The 17,525-nt window shown below is 40.4% G+C and overlaps 1 protein-coding gene across 4 annotated transcripts in view; it reads left to right on the top strand.

Annotated features, from left to right (window-relative positions):
• The window catches only part of SNCAIP (synuclein alpha interacting protein), a 149,854-nt gene that overhangs the window by 100,378 nt on the left and 31,951 nt on the right, over window positions 1-17,525 (top strand). For all 4 annotated transcript variants that reach the window (XM_049707173.1, XM_012532169.3, XM_049707172.1 and 1 more), the window contains 3 exons: window positions 8,923-9,791; window positions 11,451-11,630; window positions 17,201-17,314. In XM_049707173.1, coding sequence (XP_049563130.1) covers window positions 8,923-9,791; window positions 11,451-11,630; window positions 17,201-17,314 — 1,163 coding nt within the window. The remainder of the gene's footprint in view (window positions 1-8,922; window positions 9,792-11,450; window positions 11,631-17,200; window positions 17,315-17,525) is intronic.

The following is a 17,525-nucleotide window of genomic DNA, read 5'->3' as shown; positions in this document are numbered from 1 at the left end:
TTGATCTCCCTCACCCTAGATCACTCTGCTCTAGATAGAAGAACTGTGGAACCTGCCAGATTCTCTCCTGCGTTAGGCATTTGAGAATGGGCTTCCTTCTACCCATATCCTCACAGAATCGTCTTTTCTCTTGTATTTTCCCCCGGATCCTCATAACTGTCTTCTTCTCATTCTCAGGTCTTGGCTTACATGTCATCTCCATGGTAAGGCTTCTCAGCTGTTCTCTATTCCAGGACCCTACTTCTTTCCATCAAAGCACTCTGCATTTTATAATTTCTCATTCATCTGTATACTTGCTTGACTATCTGCTTGCCCCATAAGGATGGTGATTATGTCTATTTCATTCCCCTCTGTACCCCTACAGCCATGTGCACAGAGAACATTCAGCAGATGTTTGTGGAATGAGTGGACCCTGTAAGAGTCTTTTAGCATTCTGCCAATTACTTTAGCACTTCTGAACAAGCTCTGTTGTATTCCTATATGTCTTGCTTATATTGGAAAGGAATTGCCACCTTTAACCAGTTGAAAGAATTGGCACCTGAAATCAGAACAAATTTTCTGTGATAAGATGACTCTAAATTTAGGCTGATGCCGCTAAAGATAAACAAAGTAGGGAAATTCTTCCACTCAACTGTTTCTAAGAAAAGTTGTTATTAAAAACCATTTTCCTAATGTTACTTCATAGTCAGTGGTTACCAAAATCTCGGCAGAGAGTACAGTTTGGGATTTAGCTTAAAATGAATCTGAAATGAGTACAACCATGTTTTACTACTGGTTTCTGGAATTCCATTGCCTACATGTGACCCAAATAGAGAAAATGTGAATTGCATGTTTAGGGAATAATTTTAATTTTGATAAGGCAGTTCTGCGGTGTTATGGAGAGAAAGTTGGAGTCAGGGAACCTCAGTCTTGGTTGAGCAGTCAGCATAGTATGTAATTTTCCACATAACACTTGAAACTTCCTCAGTTCGCATTTATTTTCAAGTGAGGATACGGAAGCACTGTTCATCCATCCTCCGGAGTTGTTGTAAAAACGTCTAGTGACATCATACACTTGACTTGTGGTCAGAAACATAGAAAGTTTTATGCAAATATATTGTATTCATAATTTTAATTATGGAGGACATTTTGGGAAAATTCTAAATAATAAATAGCATTTGGAGGAACTTTTAAAACACACATAATTGTTTTGGTTTTTTTCATTGTTTGTAACAGTGCCTGAGAAGCGTGTACCGAACGGCAGTAGGAAAGGAGGCAGCGCGGCTCTGCCAGGCTCTGTCCTGCAGGGGCCTCTATCTGCACTTTGCTGCGTCCCTGCACCTGCCCTGTCCTCTCTGCAGCCTGTAACGGAGAACTCCACCCAGCCACCAGCTTGCTTGGGTGGACCCCACGGGGCTGCCCAGAGGAAGAGGAGGCTGCAGGCTGGGCTAGTTCTTCCTCCCATTTCTCCTCCCCTCCAGACCTTGAGGCACGTCCCTCTCAAAGTGGGACTAGGTTTCATACACTTACCACTTTGTTTCTGGAAAATAGAATTCATTTAATGTTTCGTAAAAAAAAAAAGCACTCATGCACCCTAAAGATATATACCCCCTTTACTCTTCTTGTGTCTAAAGTTGTATTCCTAATGTGGATACCTGACTTCACATCGAGGAGGAAAAGAAACATTTTACTGACGGCATTCTGGGAGCCATCTGTTGGAGCTGGCTAGTAGAGGGTAGAGGATAGGGATTTTTCAAACCTCCCCCATCTGCCTCTTGTTCCCTTAGCAAGGAGCAGTATCTTGGTGTTTCCTGCCCTTGACAGATCAGCGCTGTAGAACATTGCCACCTTCAGTTAAAACTGGTAAGCGTGATTCTGCACTTTCCAGAAACCACACTGAGCAAGTTCTCCCCTGGTTCCACACTTCTCTGCTTGATGAGCCTCTGCACCATCCTTGGATGCGTATCTCTCTCTATAATTCAGCACTGAGAGAGGAAAAAACAGAAAGGAAATCTGGTAATGGGCCTGGAGTGGATGTGAGACTTAATCCACTCAAGAGGTTTTGCTGATGTCAGAGTGAAGGTCAGCATGCTTTTTAGGTGATAGAATAACTCTGAAACCATGTGCTCTCTTCAGAATCACTCATTTGTCTTCTATGGGAACCATACTTTCAAGGCCCAAAGGTTTAAAGTTGTCAAAATATTGAGTCTGATTTCATGATAGAACATGCGTCTTTGGTGAAGAAGTATCTTTTCTACCCAAGGTAGTAAGGGCTTTTGAGTATTTCTGTGAGTTTTTACACAATAAAGAAATGGGTGCAGATGGGGTACAAAGTGATGTGAGCAGGTCTTGACAGTTCTGGGTTGGGCTGGGAATTAGGAACCTTGGGAAATTATGAAATTGGGAAACTGGGAAATCTGACTTTCTACAGCTGCTTTATATCAGTAGCCACTTAGGAAGTTTAGAACCACATCAATGAATCTTTTCCAGTAATATTTTAACATCTCAATGTGAATAAATCATTGGCTGATATTTTTATAAGAAAGTCCTCTGTACTTGCCCTTCAGCCTCACAACACCGTCAATAAAGGGTCTGTGACACCAATGAAAGGGATGAGCAAACAACTCCATGGGAACATTTCTCACACCCACTGGCTCTTCCCAACATCATGGCCTGACACAGTACCCCAGATTCAGAGTTAACCCAACCCTTTCTTGGATCAGGTTCCAATCTAGTCTCCAAGGGTGGTACAGAAGAGCACCCAGCAAGTAGTCTTCACTCAGGCTCCATACCCGTCTTCTTGTTGTCATGAGATAAGTATACCTGTCACCACGCCTTAGAACCTGAAGTGTTTGTGATGAGTAAGCCCACGATGGATTTCATTTACATCGGATTAAGGAAACTCTTGACTCTAGCATTGACCCTCCTAATCTTTCACAACGTCCCTCTCTTAGGTATAAAAATGGAAGGAAATGGAATCCTGGAGAACTTAGAAGTCATGTCCTTGAAGGTGCCTGGGTTTCTAGCAGCTGTAGATGTGAAGTTCATTGTTGTGTACATTTTAAGGCAATTACAGCTAAAGCTGACCATTTTGTTTCTCAAGGAAAATAGTATTCCTTTCACTTCTAACAATAAATAGTAGGAAAACAGTATTTTATCCTAAAGACACATCCTTTTCTTCCTCTTCTTGATGTCTAAAGCTAATTTTCTAATATGGACACAAAACTCCATATTTAGAAGTAAAATAGGCATTTTGGGAGCCAGCACTGACGTTCGGTCTTGAAAATTGGATCCACCATTGCAATAGCAAACTGTACATTATCTTCCTAAGAAAATACTAATGTATCAGTCCCAAGAGCCAAAGAGTTGTTCTGTGTCAGCAATCAGCTTAGCCTCATAATTATAAATTTGTGAGGATCTGTTGAAATACATGGATCCAGAAGAATTATAGTGTTTCATAGTGAGTCATTCAGAATAAAGAGCCCTGTTATTTGTAGACATTCCATACAGTCATAGAAATTTAGAGGTGGGTCAGGTCTTAGCAATCATGTGTCTAACCCCTTTATTTTACAGATGAAGAAGTTTTGGCTTAGAACTTAGGAAATACATGAAAATACTTTAATATGCAGCACATCTCCAATAGCTTTACCAAGACTGTCTTTGAAATATTCAACACACTCAGTGTGTCCAAAATGTGGCGAGAGTGACTCATTGTGACAAGACTCATATGTATTTAGTATACATTGCATCTTTGGTCTAGCATATTCCTTTGTTCCTTCTTCCCCCCTCTTGCTCCCTCCCTCCCCCTTCATTCATTTATTCTTTAAAAGGCTTAGCCCTTGAGCCCCAATATCTGTGAGATGCTGTGCTAGACAGAGGGCTGATTATAAACACAAGGAGGTTCACGAGCCATCTTTGCCCTTGAGGGACTCTCAAGAGAGAAGGTGAGACAGATGCATGAGTGAATTGTTGAAACAGAGCTTTATAAATGCGTGACTCTAGGTATGGGCAGATGTATCTCAGGACACTGAGAAGCAAAGGACAACGATTCCCTGGGAAAGTCAGAGGATATGCACCAAGGAGGAACACCTGAGGGGAATCCTGGCGGATGAGCTTCCATCTCAGGCAGAGAAGGCAGCAAAGGTGTCGTAGGAGAGGGCGAACTTGCCCAAAGGCAGGAGAAGAGAAGGAAGGACCTGGGGTATCCAGAAGCGGGTGAGTTTAGCGATGGAAATGCAGAGAAAAATTAGTGACGTGGGAATGGTGGTGCTGAGATGAGAAGATAAATTAGAAAATAAATAAAAGAGCTGATAGCTACCATGATAAAGAGTTTAGCTACTATCCTGAAAGTCAGGGTTTCCCAAAGCTTAGTTGTTTAAGTATTATTTCCACAACCTCTCTTATTTTTGTTTGACCTGTAAACCACTTGTACTATTATTTTTAACTTATTTTTCTAAAACCATTTACTTTTAAGCATATTTGTTTTTGGAAGAAACTTTATGTCAGTGTTGTAAGTAAAAAATCAATGTCACTTGCAGTAAATTCAAGGACATCGTTAAAATGAATGTGATGAAAATAAAGCATTTCTGCTAACTCTTTGCTTATGAAAGTCTCTGAGCTAAAGGCCCACAGTTTCATTATTCTGAAGGGAGTTTGTAAGTTTGGAGAGTAGTTAAAGTCACTGTAGCACCAAACTGAGAGTCCTTAAATTAATTAAGAGGAAGAAAGAGTTGAAAGGTATATAGCTTGCTTACTCTCTGAGTCAGGGGGATTTATGGTTCCTGTGCACCACCTTAGATACTGCAGGGGTATGTGTCCCACATAGGGGGAAATATTGTTTTAGGCAGTACAAGGCCTCTTCAAGGTTTTTGAACTAAGAAATGACAAAATCAGACTTATCTGAAGAGGGGATGACTCAGGATCAAAAGGGAAACCAAAGAAGAAAAGAAACCCTGCAGGGGCTGTGGAAGGGTCTAGTCAGTATAATAAGATGAATAGAGGGACCAGATTAAAGAAGGATTTAGGATCAGGCTACGTAGGAGTTGGTACCTAAGGGATGAGGGGCAGGGATGCCTTGGAGATGGATTGCTTGGGAGGCTGCATACACGGTCATGTGATTCAGGTCAGGTATATGAGGAATACGTTTAAGGAAGACAGAGTAGAGCGTGTGTGCGCATATGCGTGTGTGTGTGTGCGCATATGTGTGTGTGTGTGTGTTTTGGATGAGGAGGGGGAAGGCAAGAAGCAGGTGAGGGTAGGGGTGATAAGACCCCTGGATCAGAACATGCTACCTGTTACACATAACATGCACATCCCAGGCTCACATTAAATGCTTGTTGAATAAATGGTGACCTGTGGATGGTCAGCAGGCAACTGGAAATACCCTGCTGGAGATCAGAGACATTCCAAATGCCAGTTAGATTGGAAGAGGGAACTGTGGTCTACAAATCAGCCTCGAATGCGTTGCCATTTACCTACTGACCATTTTAGAAACTTTGTGCCATAATCAGGTAGACAGGTTTAAGGTATATTGGGCATGTTTATGTTCATAAGATGTTAAAAATGAATCCACTCACCCAAAAAAGTCACTGAGAACCTACTCATGTAAAGCAATTTGCTGGGTGCTTTGACGGATAGAGAGGTAAATTAGACACAGACTCTTCTCACAGAGCTTGTCAAGATCTCATAAAATAATCGATAAAATTTTCTGGGATTTAAAGTTTAACATGTGAAGTATTTATTCATGATTTCCAGGAAACAACTTTAGCCTCAAAATCTTCCTATAAGCCCTAGTTAGTCTGATCTTTGTTTCCATGCATTATAAGAAGTGTTTCATGGGGTCGGGGTAGAACAACAGTATAAGTGGAATTTTTGGTAGACTTACAGAATCGGAAGTGAAAATCTTGCCTGTCATTAAGGACCCTTTTACTTGTGTTGTACTTAAAATACCCATTTTCCCAGCTTAGGAGAAATAAACTAATTGCGTTTTATCTTTTATATATATATATATATATATATATATATATATATATATATATATATATATATATAAAATTGTCCTTCTCCTCAGACAGGTATATGATATAGTAATAAATTAGAGCATTCTCACAAAAAACTGTTATCTAATCCACTTTTCATAACTGGGATTTTTTTCCAGGTAGTCAAGACACAGACTGGAAAGCACAGATTTCCCTCTCAGCCTAAAAAAGAGTGATGGGTTTGAATAGGAGGACAACCAGCCTAATGTTGATGCCCCTTCTTCAGTTTCTAGGCTCTTCTGTGGAAAGAAGTGTTTTCATAAGACTCAGACAGAATTCATTTCCATAGAGCATTCTTAATGGCTCCTGTCAGAACAAAACAGCTGGGAAACATATGGTATCCATTTCCCTGTATCACTTGGAAAAAATTTCACATGTAAATAAAGCCAACATAAAAGAGTAGCCCTTTGAACCCACGACCTTATACGATACATAAATATATTGATACAATGCTCTCGTTGTATTGGCCCACTAAGTTATGTGGCTTTAAAATTTTTTATTGCATTCTGAGATGCACATTATCAAGAAGTTTCCAAAAAATGAAGGTAATTGGAAAATACCAGCAAATACTATCCCTAATAATATATATGTATCTCAGAAATGTTAAGAAATATATATATATTTTTCCTACTCTATTTTAAGGTTTTCAGAAAATTGATGGATAAAATTTAAGGCATATTTACATTTATAAACTCTGTGTCCACTATTTTTCTGTTGGTTTAAATAAGTAAGTAACCATATATTCTTGAAAGGAAGAGAGAAAGACTTGGCAGAAATTTCTGGCAGGCCTTAATGTTTTTTAGCTTTACATTTTGAGGGAGAAAGGGACATATAAAGGATAGAAAGACTTTTAAATTTATAATGGAACAACAGGAATTAGTCTTTGCCTTTGCCTATTTACCTTTCATAAATAACTAGAAAATCTAGCTCTCATTGGTGATTACCACTCCTCTGAGTTTATTAACAGGACTTTTGTCCCCTGTGAAATTAAGCCGTAAATTCCTGAGAAGGATACTCTTTGGGCATTTAAAAAGAAATGTAATGCGTTGGACAAAGTGAGATTCAAATTCAGATACTAGCACTTGTTAATTGTCTGCTCTGTGCCAAGTACTGTATACAACTGAGAACCAGAGCCAGCAGAAGGCAAGAGAAGCAGCAGCTTAAGAGCATCTAGACACCTTCCTTCCCTTCTGGAACATTCTCTGTTAATACCTGTTTCTTACTGGATAGAATCCAGGCCTCCCTCCACAGCTCACAGTATTCTCTTAGATTCCCAAAAGTCCTCAGAGAAGGACCGCTTCGTGCAGACCCTCTGAAACCACAAGCAAAATTGTGGTCCATTTGGAGTAAAGAACTCACCCACCAATAAATAGGTACATAGCATTTAGGCTTAGAACACTCACTCTCACCTCCTTATTTTGGTTTCAGAACTTATATGAATCCTTTTGGAACACATAGCAGTAGGATGAAGAATGACCAAGGGTCTAAATTTGGGGAACGTTTCATAATTTATATCCTGCTTTCACCCCAAGAATCAATGGTAGCCAGGGACTGTTGCAGAAGTTACAGACCTGAGTACACCCTCGTCTTAGCTCCTTTACTTTTTGGTTGTGCTCCATAGCAAAGAACAGACACAAACACATGCTTTGGGGTTAAATACTTCCCACCTGCTGTTGTTGCAGAAGAGGAGAGAGCGATGGGAGATGCCTAGTTAGAGGGCATGTCCTGAAACCTCACCCCTTTGATGGGGGATGGTGTAACCTCAGTGGGAAGGGAGTAGGAATCTGTAAACTGGTGGGCTGCAAGCTACCAAGAGTGTGGGGTCATCTTCACAGTCAAGGGAGTGTCCCAGAGAGGAGGTGGTGTCATCAAGGCTGAGGGAGGAAGGGGCAGCCGGTCACATGAGGCCGCCGCACTGCAGGAGGAGGTGGTGCTTACCTTTCACCTCCCGTTACACTCCGTCTCAGCCAGGCACTCAGACGCAGACTATACAGTCTTCATCTAAACTTTGCAAGAAATGAGAAGAAAAACAAATAGTCTGCCTACTTCACCCTCCCTTTGCACCTTCCTTCTCCTCTTTCCAAATGACCAAGGGCAGCAGTGACTCTTAAAGAGCACGTTCCCATGTGAAGCTGGTGCGTTATGTTGCTGTGTCACATGCCAGAAAGTACTGTCAAATGCCCGTGAGTGATGGTTGACTGGAATACTCAGCCTGTGGTGGGATGAACTCAACCATGGCTTATGTCCCATGGTCCAGTCAGTCCTGACCACTTCGTTCCTTCCTGTTCTTTCCCTAATCCACCTAACAAATCACCTAGGGAATCACCCAATAGGTATGAGTTTAAGTTTGCCCAGTATTAACCCATTCATCCCTTCTTTCTCTGAGACGTCGTCGTAAGCTTTCAGAGTATACCCGTGCACGTGTGCACATATGCACGTACATCCCTTCTCTCCCTGGATTAGTTTGGAAGTTCGTTTAACACAAAGGATCCTGTCCTCCAATTCTCTTTTTCAGGGTGATGGCAAGCATCAAAATACTATCAAGGAGGTACCACCACACAGGGAATAAACCTGAGTGTCTGTCTGGGTTTGTTTTCTTTAGCTGTCTGCCTTCACTATTATTACTACTTGAATTAATTTTGAGCCAATATGTCATAACTTTCTTTTATCACTGACTGCTTTTCAATGGTAAGTATGAACCGTTTGTTTTATGATATGCGTTCTCTCTTAATTCGTCCCCTTTGAGCTTCGTCCTTAATTTGTCCCGGGCTTCCTTTGAGCATTACTTGAGTGGACCATGTCTGCCCGCATGGCCACGCTATTTTCAGTGTTTCAGATAGTCCCCATTTTAATTTATTTTAAAAGAGTTTTTAATAGTCCCCTCTTTTCATTTATTTTAAAACAGTTTCTAGCTCTAGCTGGAATTGCAGTGTCTCAACTCTTATTACAAACACACAGAAGCCCACGGGAATCGCCGACGTATACAGTAAGTTCCGCCCAGTGAAGCGAGTGTCCCCACTGAAACATCAGCCAGAGACTCTGGAGAACAATGAAAGTGATGACCAAAAGAACCAGAAGGCAGAGTACCAGAAAGGGGGTGATTCTGACCCAGGCCCCCAACCTGAGGAGCTCAGCCCCAGAGATGGAGAGAGCAGCCCTCCAAGTAAGAGCACGGAGCCCAGCCCCTTGCTGGGCGAACTGGAGCATTATGACCTCGACATGGATGAGATTCTGGATGTGCCTTACATTAAGTCCAGTCAACAGCTTGCCTCTTTTGCCAAGGTGACTTCAGAAAAAAGAATTTTGGGTTTATGCACAAGCATCAATGGCCTTTCTAGCAAAGCCTGTTCTACAGGAAATGCTGAGAACTCACTGTCCAACATGACACCATTTTGTGTTCTCTCTCCTGTGAAAAGCCCTCACTTGAGAAAAACATCCTCTGTCATCCGTGACCAGCAGAAGCTCTCCACTGAAGAATCCGAGAGTTCTCCTCCTCTGGTTAAATGTGGCTCTGCATATGAGCCTGAAAACCAGAGTAAGGACTTCCCAAATAAGACCTTTAGTGAGCCTCATGGTCGGAAAGTTGACAAGGCCATGCCAGACTGCCAGCTCAGGGCCTTCCATCTGCAGTCCTCATCACCAGAGCCCAAACTAGAGGAGCAGGTCGGTGGCATGAACTGGACCAGCTCCCAAGGCCCAGAAGAAAGGAGTGAGTACCTGAAAAAAGTAAAAAGCATCCTGAACATCGTTAAAGAAGGGCAAATATCTCTCCTGGTAAGTATGGATTAATTCCGTATACATAATAACAATCTAGAGACTCCAGTTTTATCAGCTCCATTCATTAGTTACAGAACGATGATGGTTTTGTTCTAATTTTTGTTCAGTCTCTACTTGTGGCTTTGGTTGGGAGCTGTGACTTTTGAGTTTTAAAATTATAAGTTAGGTGGTTAGCACAAGGAAAAACAATTGGCTGTAGAGGGGAGTGTTATTTCACTTGAACTTTGCCTGAATTCAACTGGAATAAGGACACAGAGTCTAAAACAAAAACAAAACGAAAAAAGCCCAGCACTTTCTTTCATATGAATCTTAATGTCTTTCTTTTTTGCTTTTCAAATGGTTCCCAACGCTCTCACTCAGTTATTTGTGGGGATGTCAGTTCCTTGCTGATGGGGGACCTGCCAGATACATGAACAGAGGGTCTTCTGTTTTATCCTGATCATTATTCAGAAGACTTGGACCAGGATGTTTGAAAGCATTTGCAGATAGAAACTTACCCTAGAGCTTGACTGCCCTCTGACCCACATGGAGTTTTTTTTAGTTCCAGGTCTGCATGTCTAGGGAGAATGAAGAAGCTTTTCCAAAGACTCTAGACACAGAGTTATATGATGTAAGAAAAGTCTGTTCTGCTTAGGCTCAGAGAAAACTAAACTGCAGTCACATTCCATCTGCCTACGTTGTTCTTTCCTGGCTTCCAGACTTGGATCAAACAGTAGTAAGCCTGAGCTGACACTGTGGTGTTAATTAAAGTCTCATTCAAGAAAATCATCACATCCTGGCAGTGTGATTCTACTTAGGGTAGAGCCGTGAGTAGATAAGTAAAACGCGCTTGGTCTGTTATCACACATCTTAGTGTTATAATAGGATGATATGATTGAACAGTTTTACAAAGTAAGGTAATATGTTTTGCATCTCCTGAAGATGTCTTTTCCATTTCTCCTGGCTCTTCCTCTCTATTTCTCCTTGGTTCATTCCTTTCTTTTGTCTTTCCCGTGTTTTTATGTTTCCCAAGTGATAAGACCTCTCCGTTTTACCCAGTCTTTATCAACGAGTTTATACTCAGGGGACTGAACTTCACTAGAGGTGAAGGAACCAAAGGCCAGGTAGCCTCCAGATGCCCCAGGAGTTTGTTTAGGGATGAAAGTGTCTAGAGGTACCCGTGGGAGCATTGTCTGCAGCACTCATCACGTAGCTTGCCGTCAAAGCCAGCTCTCCACAGTTCAAGGCAATGCAGATGGTTAAGACAGGTAGTTCATTCATTTAACGAACCTACAACAGGGAATAAAACACAGCCTGGCCCTCAGAACTTAGCAGGAGTAGAGGAGACAGACAGGGAAGCTGCCAGTTACTGTTCAGTGTCATCGCAGTTGTTAGAAAGCCAGCTTGGAACCGCTACAGACTTGCTGACTCCTGTCTGTCACATGTCTCCCATGAAGATAAGTCACTTGAGCATTCATGTTCTAAAGTGCAGTATAACAAAAATGGCATTGAAAATCATTAGAATTAATTGCAAGGAGTTCTGACTTATTAGAGCCCCATGGCTGCCACCAGAGCTTCTGGAAGCTCATCTCTTCTTCCCAGTGCCCAGAGCAAAACCTCCATAGCATCTCCTTGTGATTTATTGACTTAAGTTTTCTCCCCTCACTCTGTGTTCAGCCACACCTAGCTGCCGACAATCTAGACAAAATTCACGATGAAAGCGGAAACAATCTCTTACACATTGCCGCAGCGCAGGGACATGCAGAATGTCTGCAGCATCTCACGTCTTTGATGGGAGAAGATTGCCTCAACGAGCGAAATGTGGAGAAGTTGACTCCAGCGGGCCTGGCCATCAAGGTGACTGGTTGGGGGCCGGGCCCTCCACAGCTAAAAGTTGGGTTTCTGTCTTTGAAGATTCCTAGTAAGTTTCAGTGTTAGAATGGTGGGAGAGAAGAGTGATATACCAAGCAAACAGCAAATGAACCTATTGTACTTAAAAGGTTAATCATTTCAGTCACTAGCTGCTTTGAGATTTCGAGACTATATTCCAATTTAGGGTAAGCTTCAAATCAGCTAATAAAGAGAAAGGAAAATGATCTGTTGCCGTTCTGAGAATTCCTGTTATTCTTAACCACCCCTGGATCTGTGTGAGACTGTTTCATTTTTTCCTAATGTGAGTATAATGAGCAAGACAAGTGAGGAAAAGGTGTATTATAAAGGATGCTAGCACTCAGAAGTATTTCAGACAATAAAGTGGACTTCTAATGGATTACATCTCAAGTTTAAACGTCTGCAGTATCAGGAGTTGTTTAGAATATCAGTGCCGAGTTGGCGTTTGGCTCTTGCAGAGTACAGTATGTTATCTGTCAAAAACTCCACAAATTAATGCCGACTGGGATAGAGTTAAAACTAGAAACTGTGGTACAGGAAAACATGGTCTTTTATAGCACTGCAGTGAGTGCCTCTGTAAAATATAACACATCACTAGAAGGTTAACTATTAAACTAAAATTACTTTTAAGATCTTTGGTAAATAAATGTGGAATTCAGTCACATTTATTAATAAGCCAGAAGTGAAGTTTAGGGAAATATAATATATCTTGTGCTTCTGCATATGTACTTTACTTTACTTAATAGTTACGTCTTCTAAAAGCTGAATAATCATAATTTTTATAAATGGAATTATACTGAAATTTACTAGGGGAACTTGCAGTTTCCTTCCCCAGTATACCTCTTATGCAAATCTGAATTTTTGTGTCTTCCATTTATTTATCATTCAGCAAAGATTAAAAAGTTGTTTTCTGTTTTATTTAATGTTACTCAGTGATTAGCTTTTTTGATCAAATAAGAAATCCATGACCCCAGCGAATATCATTTTCCTTTAGTTGTAAATGATGCTATGTCAGATTAAGAGGTGAACTGCAGGCAGCTATCAAGAAGAAAGAGAAATGAAATGTGAAGTCGAAGTCAAGCATGGTGGAGTTCAGCAATGTGTACGAGTCCACCAGGTACTGTGTTAAGCTGCTGGCAAAACAAATTTAAATGAGACATAGTCCCTTTTCTTAAGGAACTGATAGCCTGGTGGATAAGGCAGGTAAATTATCAGTAATACAAGTGCAGGATGGCGAATTCAGGATCTAGTCCCATGTCGGAATCCTGTAGGAAGGCAGGAGTTGGGTTTGGTAATCAGTGGGCATGTGTCAGTTATGACTAAAATATTCTTGCAATGCCAGTGATTGTTGACATTCGCCTTGCCATTTTAGTATTTATAAAATACAGTTCTCATTAGTTTTCCTGATTAATGGTGCATTTTGAATGTATCCTAACTACATAGTTGGATGAAATGTTTTTGTTAATTTATATGCCCGAGTGCTTGTTCTGATAGGGTAAGGATCTTCAGAGTAGGAAAGTACATAAGAAATTTAGTGGTCATTAAGCCAACCCTGGGTAAACTCCTTCTATGGTATCCATATTAAGTGTTAATTCATTCTTAAACTGCTCCAGTCAACATAGGATCCCCATCATACAATCAGCATGCAAACTTAAACAATAAATTTTTTTTTGCTTCAATGAAGAACATACATCAAGCCCACAGGACTCAAAAGCTCTTAGAGTTTTGCAGTCTCAGGCTTTTCATACTTTACTTCTGGACAATGATCTGAGAACTGGAAGTATTCTTTTACTCCTTTGTTTAGTCTAGAATTTACAAAAGCAGTAAATACAAATATTTTATAATATATGCCACCCTCTTTGACCGTCTGTCCTGACACATGTCTTGCCTCAGTCCATTAGTGTATTGTGATGGACATTGATGAAATTGAGGGAGTGCTAAGAAGTCATCATTCTTCCATTTTAGGACCCTGTTTTGAACACTAGTAACTAACTGGTGGTATTTCACCTCCTTAAGCACAGTTCTGAGAACCCTGCTGTCATTAAAGAAAACAAACTTGGTACAAATGGGCAGAAGTTGCTCAGATAATATGTGTTGGCTGACAGGAAGCAGAGTCAGAGACAGGGTATCAAATAAAAAGATTACATTAGAAAAGGGGCTCTGAAGTCATACCAAGGCTTAAGAACATCTCCCCACACTGTTAAACTCCTTAAATATGGAACATCATAAGTTCTTGCCAGCTACATGCAGACTTTATTGAGTGCTTTCTGGGGACCCAACACTAGATACTGTGGGAGTTCAACAGGCATTATTAAGTGCCCTTTGGCAACAGTTAAGCAAAATAATTGTAAAGAAAGATTTCTAAAAGGTGAGAATAGTCTGTTTTCTAAAATGGAGCCAGCACAAGAAATTACTTTAGAATCTAAATGGATTTGGAATGAAATAACCTTGATTCTCTTTTTATTTCTGAGTAAGCCCAAAGGCAAAATGCTGGTCTGGTGAGAAAACATATAACCTACTGATATTCCTTTTTAACACACAGTGAGTGACCCAAGGCTCAGGGACTTCAGCAGGCAAAAATCTCCCACTAGAATCTACTAGCATTTTTTGTTTTCTTGGTATTTCTAATAATGGCAAGTGATACTGCTTTCAAACTCATAGTAGTGATATAGTATTTCCTTTTCCCTCTCTAGCAACTTTTTATTTGTTTAAACATTTCCTTGAGTAACTAAACCTAACACACATCTAACAGAACATTCTCCCCAACAGCAGCAGAATATGCATTTTTCTCAAGTGCACATGAAATGGTCTCCATGATAGACCATATGTTAGGTCATAAGACAGATCTCAATAAATTTAAAAGGATTAAAATCATACAAAGTATGTCCTTCCACCATAAAGAAATACAATTAGGTATTAATAACAGAAGGGAATTTAAGATATTCACAAGTATATAGAATTACACCTCAAAATAATAATTGTATCAAAAGAGAAATTACAACAGAAATTGTAAGATATTTAGAGATGAATGAACATGCAACATACCAACATTTAAGCATGCAGCTAAAGCAATGCTTAGAGGGAAATTTATGGTTGTAAATGCATATGTTTAAAAAAGAAGGAGGAGGGGCTTCCCCGGTGGCACAGTGGTTGAGAGTCCGCCTGACGATGCAGGGGACACGGGTTCGTGCCCCAGTCCGGGAGGATTCCGCATGCCACGGAGCGGCTGGGCCCGTGAGCCATGGCCGCTGAGCCTGCACGTCCGGAGCCTGTGCTCCACAGCGGGAGAGGCCACAGCAGTGAGAGGCCCGCGTACTGCAAAAAAAAAAATAATAAAAATAAAAAAATTAAAAAAAGAAGGAGGAGGACGAGGAGGAGGAGGAAGATCTCAAATTATTGGCCTAATCTACCTCAAGAAACTAGAAAAATAAAGCAAACTAAATTCAAAGCAAGCAGAAGGAAGAAAATTAAATTTTTTTCAAGCAAAAATAAATGAAATAGAGAATAGAAAAATAATAGAGAAAATCAGCAAAACTAAATTTGGTCTCATAAAAAGATTTTTAAAAATTAGCAAGCCTTTAGTTAGACTGACCAAAAAAGAGAGAGAGAGAAAGAGAGAGAAGACTCAAATTACTAAAATTAGAACTATTGCCTCATATTTTTGTGTTCTGTGTAAATATCCATTGATGTAAATTGTCTTGCCTCATAGACGCTCAGTATGGTTCCTACACCTTTCTTTATTCAGAAGGAATGAAGCACGTTGTGTCAGTGGGGTTTTTTAAATTCTCCTAAGAAACACTGCATGCTCAAATTGTGTAATTTAAGGAAAGTCTGTAATGAATTTTTATATACAAAAGGAGGGTGGGTGGATAGGGTGTAGGGAGCCCGTGAAGGAAAGTGCAGTATATTGGGGTCAGTAACAACCAGAGCACAGTTACCAACCCAGAGCCTGAAAGGGCAGGGGAAGGACCTTGAGATAGAGAGGGTTGAGTAGAACTGCTGACTTTTGACCTTTGACTGGTGGCAGGACTCAGCCGACCAGTGGCACCTCCATAAAGGGGGAGTTGAGAATAAGGGGGACCTCAAACTCACTCTCTTTTCCTGGTCTCCTGTTACTGCTTTCCATTAGCCAAACCCAGTCAGAAGCCAGGGGGCAAGGGAGCCAACACATACAGATCAGCCTCCCTGGGCAGAAAGGAGGGCAGAAACAGGAGGAGATAGATCTGAATGGGGCACCTGGAAGCTATTCAGCACACACCTGATCATGCTAGATGCCCCAATCAGAGAGAACTATTCTGCGTGTGAATTGTTGGAAGTTGACTACTTGAAATTCCATTATCCAAATAGGAGTAAATGAAGAATGAGCAGATTACCCGCCCTGTCTTGTTTTTAGAATAGGCTTCCCTGACCTCATGCCCACAGTAGTTCTTTTCTCCTGTGCTAAGGTCCCACACCATGCAAACCAGGAATGCAGTTGAATGTCTCATTTGTCTTATGGAGTTATTGTGAGGATCTAAGAGAGCATTCTAATACAGTGTAAGGTGACGTATTATGTGCTTAGTAAGCTGACATGCATCGCCTCATTTGATCTTTACAGTAACTCCATGAGGTAGCTGCTACTAACCCCTGCTATTTCATAGATGAGAAAATTGAGTATCAGAGAGATGAGGTAAGTTGTTCAAAGTCTCGTAACTAAGTGGTGGATTAAGGGTTTAAATCCATTCCAAAGTCTGGGTCTTAATCACTAGGTTACATATGTCACGACTGCCTTCCTGGTTTGCACAGTGTGGGATCCGAGCACAGGAGAACAGGGCTACTGTGGGCAGGAAATCAGAGAAGGCTTCAGTGAAAGTAGCATTTGAGCCAGTGTAACGGGATTATTTTCCTTTTCTTTATTTTGGACTCCTAACATGCTAACTTATCAAGAGAAAAAGCAGAGTTAATGGATAAACAAATTGTGGTATATTTATACAATGGAATACTTCTCAGCAATAAAAAGGAATAAACTATCTCCAAGCACTAGCTTGGGTGAATCTCAGAAGGATTATGTTGGGTGAAAGAAACCAGATGCAAAAGAGTACATACTCTATTCTGCTGTGATAGGAATCATAGTGGTCGCCTGGGCAAAGGGGAGGGGTATGAGAGCAAAGGAGTAGTAGAAACGTGGGCGTGCGGTGGAAATGTTGTACATCTTGACTGGAGTTGTAGTTAACAAGAGAATATATTTGTCAAAATTCATGAAACTGTACTTTAAAAAGAGTATATTTTATAGTTCGCAAATTATACCTCAATAAGTTGATTTTAAAATAACTGATGAAATTATGAAAATGTATTAAGTAAAAATTATGCAGTTGATTTAGAGTCAAAATTACTGTTCAGAAATATAATAGGTGATATACATTTATTGTAAATGAATTAAGCCAGATATAAAAGCCAAAATTCATGTGATTTTTTTCCCTTGGTAAAATTACCACCTGTGAGGTATTTTTTCAAACCTGAATTACCTTAAATTTCTTTTTTTTTTCTTTTTAATCTAGAATGGTCAGTTGGAGTGCGTACGCTGGATGGTGAGTGAAACAGAAGCCATTGCTGAATTGAGTTGTTCTAAGGATTTTCCAAGCCTTATTCATTACGCAGGTTGCTTCGGCCAGGTATGAAGAAATTTTTAATTATCTTCTATTTGCATGCTATGTAATCTGTCTCTCTTTAAATTTTTAGTCCATCAAAATCTAAACATAAAAAATCATCAAAAATGTATTCAAAGATTTATAAGCAGTGATATTCATTGCAGTATTTTTTATATGAAAGAAATGTTTTAAACAACCTAAATATTCCAGATAGGATATTGGATAAATGATGAAG

The sequence above is a fragment of the Orcinus orca genome, chromosome 3 (assembly GCF_937001465.1).
Source record: "Orcinus orca chromosome 3, mOrcOrc1.1, whole genome shotgun sequence".
In the NCBI taxonomy this organism is placed as follows: domain Eukaryota; kingdom Metazoa; phylum Chordata; class Mammalia; order Artiodactyla; family Delphinidae; genus Orcinus; species Orcinus orca.
This window is presented reverse-complemented; position numbering and strand designations above follow the sequence as displayed.